The 12443-nt window shown below is 39.8% G+C and overlaps 2 protein-coding genes across 5 annotated transcripts in view; both read right to left on the bottom strand.

Moving 5' to 3' along the window:
• Positions 1–895, bottom strand: part of LOC118327630 (mitogen-activated protein kinase kinase kinase 14) — a 10937-nt gene extending 10042 nt beyond the window's left edge. For 2 of the 3 annotated variants that reach the window (XM_035661072.1, XM_035661064.1), the window contains exon 1: positions 600–894. In XM_035661072.1, the coding sequence (XP_035516965.1) occupies positions 600–867 (268 nt within the window). In that variant the 5' untranslated portion in view covers positions 868–894. Of the gene's footprint in view, positions 1–599 lie in introns of all 3 variants that reach the window. The other variant, XM_035661078.1, reaches the window with a different exon arrangement.
• Positions 896–6903: 6008 nt separating this feature from the next.
• Positions 6904–12443, bottom strand: part of grnb (granulin b) — a gene marked incomplete in the record, with an annotated part of 15630 nt that continues 10090 nt past the window's right edge. For both annotated transcript variants that reach the window (XM_035663223.1, XM_035663233.1), the window contains 4 exon segments: positions 6904–9724; positions 10619–10867; positions 11566–11799; positions 11877–12140. In XM_035663223.1, the coding sequence (XP_035519116.1) occupies positions 9578–9724; positions 10619–10867; positions 11566–11799; positions 11877–12140 (894 nt within the window).

The following is a 12443-nucleotide window of genomic DNA, read 5'->3' on the forward strand; positions in this document are numbered from 1 at the left end:
ATTTAGTAAACAATGCCAAACTCGAGGCTTCAGGACGGACAAATGGGTCACAACAGGGTCAAACTTGGTCCAAAGGTAAAACCTACCAGCAGCTGTAAAACTCACTGATTAACACATTAGGTTTGTTTAGTATGTAAAAAACCAACGAATTGAGAATTCTTACGGCCCCGTGAAATGTAGAATTTAGTTTTTAACATTTCTAGCTATAGAATTATGCAAATATGTGAAATATTCCTTTAAATTTCGCTTTATTAAACTGTTTCTACCAGTTAAAAACCCAATTCGACATTTTAAATCAAAGCAGCAGTGGTTGAAAGAGTTTGACCTTTAGCCTCTAGCATAAGATAAAACCTTGATCCTGCATATCCCACAATGCAACTCTCTTCATGCATACTTGGGTTTGTTGATCATCGTTTAAATCTGGGCAGCTGACGACTATCTGAAAGTTAAAGTAACCACACACTGCGATATTTGAGTGGTATTTAAACGAACCCTCAATAATCTATAATCTATATAATCTATATAATCTATAAATATCTCCACAGACAGATGATAGAGGCCCATTCACTGATCCACATACTGTAGACCTGCAGTCTTACTCTCTGCCTGGGCCACGATGGACACGCAGGGACTCTCCTCACAGACTTGGCGCCCTTTGGGGACCACGTGTTTTGCAGTGCCATGTTGCATCACCCGACTCAGATGGGGGGCGATGGCCTGGACCAGAGAGTCCTTTTCCTCCTCACAGCCTCCTTCGCCGGCATCCTCTTTGCCAAGAAACGAGAGTTCGGATCCTCCGGTCACGATGACGAACGGCGTGTTGGAGTTAAACATCCGGGGAATGGCCATGTCGCTGTCGCTATGCATCTAACTGAACAAAACACACATATAAAAACAATTAAAACACATATAAAACAATTAAAACACATATAAAACAGTTAAAACACATATAAAACCATTAAAACACACATATAAAACCATTAAAACATATATAAAACAATTAAAACACACATATACTTATTTACAACCCTGACACAGAAGGAAGTATTTTAAACTATGTATATTAGCCAGTATAACTACAATAACAGCTGATATATTGTTATATTTACTCATAATTAATGTTGTTATTGTCATTAGTGTAGATTACAACCCTGCTGTGTTTTCTTAAACCGGAGTCGGTCAGGATTTCAGGAGTTTTAACCATCGTAAACATTGTAAATGTTTATGTTCTTTGGGCTTTTATTGCCTTTAATCAATAGTGATGGGTGAAGAGTGATCAGTGAGGAGGAGGAGCTGCAGCAAGGACTCAGCGTTGGTACCTGTGTTATATGTATATTCGACATCTTATTAACATCATCATCATAACATTAGCTAATTGGTAAACAGTTTGACCTCATGGTGGCGCTAAAAAAAAAAGTCAGAGGATCCCCAAAGTCTCCAGGATTCATCATCTGGGAACCTCGAACATCTGCACAAAATCTGGGTCCAATCCATCAAACAGATGTTGGAATATTCCACTAGAGAGTTCGTTTGACCAGTTGCATGTTGTTGGCCCCAAACTGCATGAGACCAGCACAAAGTGCACAATGTCTGTAAAGGAGAGACTTGTGGGTTCCCATAGGACCTATTTTCATCCAGATATCTTGAGGTCAGAGGTCAATGGATCCCTTTTTTAATTTGGCCATCTCAGGTCTTCTAGTTTCATATGATACTTTCACTACAGCGTTAAAACGGAGCTCACTGCAGCTTCTGAGAGACAATGTGTGGTAAGAAATGTAAGAATATCACCACGGTTACAGCCCCTGTTAGCATGGCAACCACAGTATCAGCCACAAACATCAACATCTAATTATGGTCGTATATTACATTTTGTATATAAATATATGTTTTGGTCATGGTCGCTATCTTTGGAGAGCTGCTACATCCTGATAACATTACAGGTTTTTTGACGAGAACAATAATTTCTACTTTTGAGCCAAAAATTCCCTCCGTAATAATAATAATTTTTAAATAGCATCAAATTTGTAACCGGCGAGTGCTTTAATGCGGTGGCATTTGACGCGGCCGGGCGTGAATGAGCAGACACCGGTAGAGAGCCGGGGCGAGGGGGGTATTAATAGAGGCCGCATGCCTTCCACTGAGGGCGGCCAGCTGTCGGAGTCTCTCTTCCTCAAACACTCGCCATGTTGACAGCGAATACTGGAGGATCAAAACACACACACACGCACACACACACACACACACACACACACATACACACCAGCACACATCAACACACACCACGACACAGCCGGAGGGTGCGGGAGATATCAGACCTGAACTACGTTTGTTTTATTAAAAAGCTCAAACTACAACTAGGATTAAGTGAAGCTGTTGAAGGCAGAAATATAAACATGATACTCCCCATCCCCGACTGCTCTAAATATTATAGTATTTGATAATCAATTAATCTTTTGAGTCTGTTTTTAAGAAAGCAAAATGTCCAAATTATCCGAAGTTTGCGTCTAAAGATGGTGAATATTGTCTCTGTGTTTCTTTAATGAACTGAATATCTTTAAGTTGATAGCTGAAATGAGACTTTGAGGATTGGGAAACAGAGATCAACATTTTCCTAACCATTTTTATGGTCCTCAAAACCAACTGATCGGTTGATTTGAGAAAAAAGATGCTACAGAGTCATGCTAGTAGTGTAAAAATAATAGTAGTACGGCGCCTTGCTTGCCCATGTGCATAACGCTAACTAATCCTATTAGCGACTGCTCGTTTCCCTTTTTACTGTATTAAACTCACATTTATCCCTGCTGTCCATTGAATTAGATCCAATGAATGCTGAAGCTAACCATGTTGGTTATGTTAAGTTTAATGTTATCGGACATAATTAATACAGAAGCTAAATTAAAAAGTAAGTAATAAAACGGGTAACAGTGAACTATCTTAATGTTAGCGTAGCTCAGCTGTTAGCTCTAATGGATTTTCATGATATTTTATGTGCTATTAAAACTTTATTATTAGATTGTACGAAACATTTATTTATAAGTTTCTTCTTCTTACGTTCATGATTTTAAACTTTTTTTTTCCAAAAACTTTTTTATAAAAGTTGTTCCTGGTACGAGAGAAATTAACCATGCTTTTACTTTATCGTAAAGGCGTAACTTTTTGTTTTGAAAAGAAAAAAAACTAATATTTATAATTTATAAATATTGAGGAAACAAAACAAGTCTTTTTTCCCATTTTCTGGTTTTTTAAATTTCAAAACAAAAAAACTAGAAAAAGGGTTGGTTTCCCGCCCCCTTTTTGGTTTTCTTGGTTTTCAAAAATAATAATCCCCCTTCGACCCCCAACAGCACCGAACCCTTTATCTGGATATCTTCTGCTGTAGTTTTCATTTTCTGACAGTTTCCATTATAAAACTATATGATAACAAGCAAGCATTAAACAGTTTAATCACCTCAGTGTAACATACAGATTTATTAATTTAACTCAACCACAACATAGCACCACTCTCCCTCACGTGTATCTTAGTGACAGTAAACAGAATACATAATGAAGCCGTTCTGCACACTTAAATACACTTGTATGTAACACTAATAACACTTTCAAATACACTTAACACCTAACAACACTTTAAAGAGTATTTTTAGACCTGAATAAAGGACGCTTCTCCGCTGCCAGGAAGACACACCGAGCACTTACCTACCGAGGGAGACCGGGTCTTCCTGTCTCCCAAGTTCAGGTGAAATCTCTCCAGAAAGAGCAGAAGTAAAGTCCTGTCTGTCTCTCTTCCGTCCCTGTCCTGTGTTCCTGTGTTTGTGTGTGTGTCTTGTGTGTGTGGTGTGTTTTAGTGGTAACCTTACGCGCTGTTCTGACTCCCCGCAGCTCAGCTGATTTGGTCCCCGAGCCAATGTGGTGTGAGTTATGAGATCTTACACCTCTAGTCACCCCTCATCCACCCTCACTCCACCCTCACCCCTCCAAGATCCACTCACGCCACCCTCACGCCCCAACCCATCCACCCCTCACCCACCCACCAAATCCACCCCTTCCACAATCACCCACCCATCCACCCACAAGCATCCCCCTAAACCACCTCCGACCACACCCACCTCACACCCCTCACGCCCCACAAACATTCCACCCCTGCAACCCCCACACAACTACACCAAGAAGCATCCACCCCCACAAGCATTCCACCCTCACCCCCAGCCTCACCCCCCACCCCAAAAACATGCCACGCCCTCACCGCCCCGACAAACCCTGGAGTCTGTAGACAACCTGAATGTATTTATTATGTCACTGGATTATAATTATTGATGCTTTAATGATGCAACTGGAGTTCATTTTAACTACTTTATATTCAGCTGGTTGGGTTTAATCCATAATAATAATATATAATAATTTATTGATTATTTGATTTATATATATATATTGTGTTAATAGTCTGAATCTGACGAGTAACCAGTAACTAAAGCTTTTAAATAGAGTAAAAAAGTGAAACAACGGCTCCTAAAATGTTCATTTATAAAGTAAGATAAAATGGAAATACTTAAAGAAATGTGTATTTAACATTTTAAATGAAGGATGCTGATTTTTTCTGATCATAATGTACTATTTTTATATTATATTACATGTAATTAAACCTACTTTAAATATACCAGAGTACACTTGAATGATGTTTCAAATACACTTTATTCTTTCTCACTTAATTCAAAATACAAAGCAAATACAAGCAAAGGATTTTTATTTATATTTTTACTTTATTGACCTAATTTCTATATAACTTTATTTATATACACTTGATATTTTACAGTATATCAGAATTTATATGAAATTTAAGATAAAATCTCATTACAACAGAAAAGAGTTCAGTGTAATTTAAATAACAATAAACAGTAAAAATATACGATGATTAGTTTCAAATGGAGCTCAAACATTTCTAAAAGAACACTTAACAATATTTTTATATTTTATTTATGATGACAGTAAAGTGCAACTAAAATGTGATATACACATTGAAAACAACTTTAAGAAGGTCTATGTTCCTTTTTACACCTCAATATATTGATTATTACTCTATTAAAACTTTAATAATGAATAAACAAAGTGTAGTAGACTCAAACAACAATGAGAACATCTGATATTTTTACATTGTTTTTTATTTTCTAAACAAAAAACTAGACTTTTTTATTTAAAAACAGAAATTAGGTCATTTTTTAAAACATTTTGTTTTTTATTTTCAAAATAAAACCTGTAAAACGTGTAATTTCCTGATTTTGTTTTTTATTTCTAAACAAAAATCAATAAACAAAGTACACCGACCTTTTATCTGGATATTTATATTAAATAATAAGACCTACATTCCTTTTTCCACCTGGATATATTGATCATCTCTGTCTCAATCAGTCAGATTTGGTTGTTTTAACTGACACTTATTTTAACCATTAAAACTTTAATACAAAATAAAACAAAGTGTAGTTTGACCAGATGAGTCTGAATTCGACTCCACCGACACATCTGCTGTCCCGAATAGAGACGACTAGAATCTTTACATTCCCGTGGGAATGAGTGAAATACCAGAAGAGGGAGTGTGTGTGTGTGTGTGTGTGTGTGTGTGTGTGAAAGAGTGTGTGTGGTGTGTGTCTCTCCCTGGCAACATCTGAATGGGATCAGTAGCTGACCAATAGTGAGCCGAGGAGGAAGTTGTGCTCACAGTCCAGTGGGTTTTTGTCACTTCGGTGCTCTCTGCTGTTGGAGGGTCGAGTTCGCTAAACTTAGAGCTGAAAATCCTCCTCAGAGGCGTCAGAAACCGATCGATTACAAGCTGATAAATCGATTGATAACTGCTGATGAGGATCTCTGAGAGCTTTAAAGTGGTGTAAATCAACATTAAAACCACAACTTGTTGTCTTTACAGTTTTTATTTGTACACAGACACACAAACAACATATTGATTTCCCATCGTTTCCAGTGTTTGTGTTGAGAGGAGCTAACGAGGATGTCCCCCGGATACCGAGCTAAGCCGAGATAGCTAATGTGGAATTGAGCCTTAATATTATCTACCATCAATAATAACACCTGTGTTTACCCGACTATTTCATGTTGCAATGGCTGCTGTGAAAAAGGCCTTCGCATCAAAGCAATAAAATCATATTCTATATAACTGAAACTGACCGTACCGTTAGTGAGAAGTTGGTTTCAATCTGTAAGTTCTCCTCCAGACCTTTAACCTTTATTTTATTAACATAAACAACATGAATTATATTATTTAATTAATTAATTATGTAATTCATTTAAAACCAAAACAACTCACAATAGTATTTAAAAAATGTTTTGATTAACCTTTAAACTCTGAGGTTCTGCACATTAGATACATTAATGTGATATATGAACACTTTGTGTATTTTGTAGTTTCTTTCCCTCTTTGAGACACATTAAGTAGTTTGAAGTTGTTTGTTTTAAATAATAATGAAGTTAAGTGTCCTGTAACATGGAGGCCTCAGAGGAGCGTCTGACCTCATTTAAACACCATGTGTGTCTCATTGTTTGCAGAACAGAAGAGTCGGTGTTTGACCACCAGAGGGCAGAAATAAAGCTCCTCAGATGGCCTGGCAACACAAAGTGGGACACAACCCCCCACCACACAGCTGTGCCTCAACTCCTCCATCTTGTATTTACTCGGGTCGTCATAACAACTTCCTGATGCCTGGGAAACGGGAGGTTGGAGGGGCGGTGGCGGTAAGAGGATATGGAGGACAGGAGAGGCCAGAGGAAGTGTGTCTGAACATCCTGCCAGCTGATACGACCTCAGATCTTCATTATCACATCAAGAAAACTCATTTTATTTAAGTTAAAACCCTTTAAAAGGAGGAAACAAACAAACAAACAAACAAACAAACAAACATTGTCTGTATTTCAGGGAAGGATCCAATCTTTATTCATAAAAAGTAGATTTAATAAAATTATACTTTCCTCGTGACTCCATCCAACAGCAGTGTTGTTACAAACCTTCAAGAGCTCGTTCAGTATGTTTTGTTCTTTCCCTCCAGGAGTCCTCGCCACTTTATTTTCACAATTTAATCCAATTATTGTGAATTTGTGTGAATTTAACCAATAAAAGCTACCAGCAAACAAGCTGACTTTGACTTTTATACCAAAAAAAATCCCAAATATTGTCGACCTGTCAGCAACGTGAACCCAGAAATGTCGAGTAACACAAAGTTTCATGTTAGAAATGTTCAGTTTGGGTCCCGAACATCTAGAAACTGACACACGATAACCTGCACTAATTATAAGCATTAATAATCAGCTATATGGACGATATTTCAGCAGCTGATTTGGACGATAAAGGAGTGGTTTTAGGGTTTATTGAAGATGCTGAATCCATTTCTAAACCAGAAGGGGACATATTTAAACTCCCAGTGGGCTGATTTTGATTATTTTTGATACATTTTGAGGTTTTTATTATATGCTTTACACAGTAGAGCTGCATTTTTAAGCTCAATGTCATTGGTGTGAATGTTCAGACATCATATTTCCTTCAGTTCTGCTGTTGCTGTGCAGCATTTTGTCCGTCTTTGCTGCTGCAGTTATGTATTAAACACATAAAGAACCTCAAAATGTACTTAAAATTAATCAAAATGAGCCAACTGGGAGTTTAAATGTGGCTTCTTCTGGTTTAAACGACCATTTTGTATTTTGAAAATGTCAGAAATGGATTCAGCGTCCTCAATAAACCCCAAACCCACTCCTGTATCATCCAAATATTGTCCCTACTATGCTATTTAATGCTAATTATCCTAATTTCCCAACATATGCGAGTTAGCATGTGGCAGTTTCTAAACGCTCTGGACCCAAACTGAACATCTGTAACATAAAACACTATTCTAAGGCTGCAATATCCATACAGGACAGATGTGATACAGCAGCTTTATAATGAAGGACTGTAGTGCTGCACACAACAAATCCTGTTCTCCAGCTGTCAGAAAATGTGCAGCCAAAAGCAATAAAATGCCTAAAAACGTTGCAGTTTCTTAGAAAAGCTGCCGTGAAATCAGGAATTTTAGGCCGCAAACAATCCCAGAAACCAGCCTGCGACATCCTGGAGGGACTGTTTCCCAACGATGGAGAGGATTCTCTGACCGACCGCCTCCTCTTACAGTTAATTAAAGAAGGCACAAGCTGTTCGTGTATCAGTCACATCATCTTCTATCAACATTCGTTATCTGCTTCATTACTCCTCATTAAATCACAGAAAATAACATCAAATCAACAAGAGATCAACAACTTTTTACCTGTTTAAGTGTTTAACAAAGAAATTCTGCCTCAGCGACACAAAGAGATGAAATAAGTCCTCACAGAAACACCGTCGGTCGAGTCTGATGAGGTCATCTTTTATCAAATGTCGCCCTCAATAAGGCGACCGGCTCGTTTAACTCAAAACACCAAAACAAAAAGAGGCCGGCAGGTGAAACTCGGTATCTGTCTTACTGTTAATAAACCAATAAAAGACCAAAACCAACAACTGATCCAATATACCTTCTTCCTCTAGAGCTCCGTCGTCCTGCTGCCCCAAATACTCACTAGAGCACCAAATGTGGATTCATCCGCCGTTGAAAATAGTTCCCAACAAGTGTATTATTTCCTTTTTAAGTTGATAAAAACTCATTTAACTCAAACAAGTGTGGAAACTGATCTCAGACTGAAGCAGCTTAAATATTTTAACTAACACTGAGTTCATTTTTGTACTCAATCAGGAATGTTTCTGTAACTTAAAATGACTAATAAAAGCTGCTTAATTAAGGATCTTTTTTAACTAAACAAATGAGAATTGAGTTTGTGTAACTTAAAAGCTTTGATGTAATCCATTGAACTGTTTGTTTGAGTTAAATTAACTTTACAGCGTACAATGAGCCTTTTAAAAAGAGAGAAACTATTTATTTTTAGGCCGTTTTTAAAGCTGAATAATCTGTTTTATGGAGGAAAACTTTCACTTTGAGCAGCCCAATCCACAACCACAGACCAGGATAACCTGGAAAGGAAACCAAATGATTTGGCAAAAAGAGAGAAATATTAATTATTTATGTATAACTTTATTTAAATTAAACTCGGCTGTACCATAATTCCCCTTTAACTCCTCGTACAGTGTTTAAGGTCACAAGCTGACCAGGAGTTACACAGATTACTAATAATCTGTATCTGTATGTTGGTTTTGATCTTTTAATGATGTTTGTTGACAGTAAATAAAATACATAACTCCACCTTTAAGAGACATCCTTCCGGTACGCCATCGTTGGTATTCTGATTTCCAATAATAGTGATCGTAATGATCCATAATTGCTCACTTCAATGTAACACATGTTGCAATAATTCCTTCCTACCAGAGTGCTTCGACTTCATTTATAACGAGAGACGACTGCAGCGTCCGCGCCTGGAGGCAGAAACTCTGGAAATACTCTTCCACGAATGACAAAACAAACAGGGAGTGGTGAGAAGGGAAAATAAAAGCCCATCGACGGCGTTTATGATGGACGTTTATGGATCCAGGTTGCAGGAGATCAGCGGCACCTCTCGTGTGGGATTATTAAAGTCCACGTTGGACAAAGTCTTTCTTTCTGTCCCCTAACAGAGAGTCCCAGGTCAGCGGCGTCTGCGGCGTGCAGCCTCCGGCCTGCAGGTCGCACGAGTATCCCGCGGGACAGCAGTGCTTCGAGTCGGAGCAGCAGACGGCCTGTCGGGAAAGAAAGGACAAAGCGGGTTGATTGAGTTTGATTTCCTTCCTGTAACGTTGACTGACGGTTTCCATCAGCCTTCAAAGAATAAACAGGAAGTCACAGAAATGTTTACATCCTGTTGGATCATCTGTAGCTTTTAGACCACGTTCAGATACATAAATAAACTTTATTATTATTATTATTATTATTATCAACCTCAGGAGATGTTTGTTAAGAGATTAAAACTTCGATGTGCAACGTGAGACATGAAACAGCTGAAATCTACAGAAATAAATATTAAAATCAGACAGAAAATAAGCTAAATGTGGTGTTTGCTGTCAGAATTAAGAGCCAATCAGCTCTTTGATCAGGCGACAGACAGACTGGTCTTGTGCAGGTGAACCTTCCAGTCAAAAGGTGACTGATTGATCGTTAACAGGCTGTATTACATGTAGATGTGACCAACTACAGACGAAAAAAGTCAAGAAAAATCCTACAAACAGTCGAGATTCAAACAGAACATCTTGGTTTTTAAATGTTCCAGGACAACAGAGATTATTAGAGATTATTTCCAGGATATCAGGTCTTTTTAATCCATTTCCAGGTGTTTCCAGGTGTTTCCAGGATGCGTGGGAACTCCGGACCTGCTGGGTAACAACTTATAAAAACCTTAAAGTGAAGATAAAGTGCTTTTAAATATAATCATCATATAGAAGACCACACTGAGTAATACTGACACACAGAAAACAAACTGACCTCAGCGAGTTCACTGAGGCAGAAAACAGGGACGCTTTGGATCATGTGACACAATGTTCACTGGTCACATGACCCACATTCCTCAGAGTCAGACGAGGAGGAAACTATAAATCACCGTAACCTTAATAAACACCGAGCTGAGCCTGTGAACGTACCCTGGGCGAGGGGCAGCAGGCCCACTCTGTGGCCGACAGCTTACAGCACGTGTCCCGCTCGGGGCAGTGGAACTCCCCCACGCTGTCACATGGTACATCCTCGTCGCCCCCGGCGCCTTCGGGCTCGGGCCGTACCACTCTGCTCAGAGGGAGGGTGCCGTCGTGGCTCTTCTTCTCGCACGTTCCCGTCTGCATGTTGCAGGTGTAGCCCTGAGGACAGCAGTGCTCGTGGTCCGCACAGCAGACCGCCTGAAAAGAGGACACAGAAGAAGAAACTGATATATAATTAACAGATATGGACTGAACCACAATGTTTTAGTGACAAAAAACTAATGTTTGAACTCAAATGTGTAATGTTTTATAACATCAGAGCCATTTCCATCCGTCCTTCTTCAAGAGCTAAGTTAGCGTAGCTCGTGTCAACCAAACTCCATTCAGAAAACAAGCATTTTAAAAGTTGTCTGCTCGTCCTCTTACGTACAGACCCAACAAAGTCTGAATTCAGACTTTTTACAGATCGGCATCTTAATGTAGTTATTTCAGCATCTTTTTGATCCGTTTATTGACATTAATCTCTTTATTTTGGGCTCAAACCAACGTTATAAGCCAGATTTAAAAGGGCAACTATTCGCCTCGCGATACTCACGCGATTGTAAACAATGGAACTATTATTAATTTGTATGAACAGTAATCAGACCTTTATTTATTCATGTAGTGAAACAGTAAAGTCATTGTTTTTATCATCTGAAATAAAAAAAGCCACTTTGACTTGTAGTTTATTCCTAAATTAAACTTGTATGTAAGTCAAAGACCAACAGATCTGTTCTACAGGACTTTATAAAATCTTACTTTCAGCCATTTCATTTAGATTTGTGTTGTCACATTAACTGATCTTCCTCTCAGTTGCTGTAACATTTACTAACGAACAACCTCGGGGATGTACAGACCTTGACGAGCGGGCAGCAGCCCCACTCTCCCGTCTGTAGCTTGCAGCAGGTCGTTCCCGAAGCGCAGCTGCTCTTGTCATCACATTTTACGTCGGTCACGGCGCCCGGCTCGCTCAGGGCGCTCAGTTTGGCGAACCAGGGTATGACGCGGGCGCCCTTTGAGCAGGAGGACCGGTGAGGCTCGCAGGTGTGGCCGCTGGGACAGCAGTGGTTTCCATCGTTACAACAGACCGCCTGAGGAACAGCGGAGGGGTGAACTCTCTGAACGTTACTCTCTGTCCGTGTGCGAGGACGTTTAAATGAGCGCTTACCTTCGGCAGAGGGCAGCAGCCCCATTTGTGGGTCCTGTCCATGAAGCAGCAGGTCGTATCCTTGGGGCAGCTGGTCGTGGCGTCGCACATGTTCCTGACCGGCCGAGTCGGACCGGACACAGCCAGACTGGGCTCCGTCTGCAGGGCCGGGACCTTCCGCAGCCAGGGCAGGCTGAGGCCGCCGGGCCTGTCGCAGGTCTGCTCAGCCACGTTACACTTGTAGCCTTTAGGGCAGCAGTGCTCGTGATCGTCACAGCACACGGCCTGGAAACGAGAGGGAACGGCCCTTTAACGGTCATTTCATGATTCATTTTAAGTCGCTTTTAATTATTTCACCTTTTTTCACACAGTTTGCTATAAAGAAGAACAAGAGCTTCAGCCTCCGGTATCAAAAGAAAAGAAGCCGGAGTCGGAGGAGTGAACGCAGCGTGTTAACTCCTCCCGCCTTATACCTCTATTACAGTCGACACTACAAGAACAAGCCTCCCCTCAGTACCTCCACACACACCCGTGTCGTCTGCTCTACAAGCCCTACTGACCCGAGGTAAGGGGCAGCACTGACGTTTG

The sequence above is a fragment of the Morone saxatilis genome, unplaced genomic scaffold (genome assembly GCF_004916995.1).
Source record: "Morone saxatilis isolate NCDOM2014 unplaced genomic scaffold, NCSU_SB_2.0 Contig1, whole genome shotgun sequence".
NCBI classification, from domain to species: domain Eukaryota; kingdom Metazoa; phylum Chordata; class Actinopteri; family Moronidae; genus Morone; species Morone saxatilis.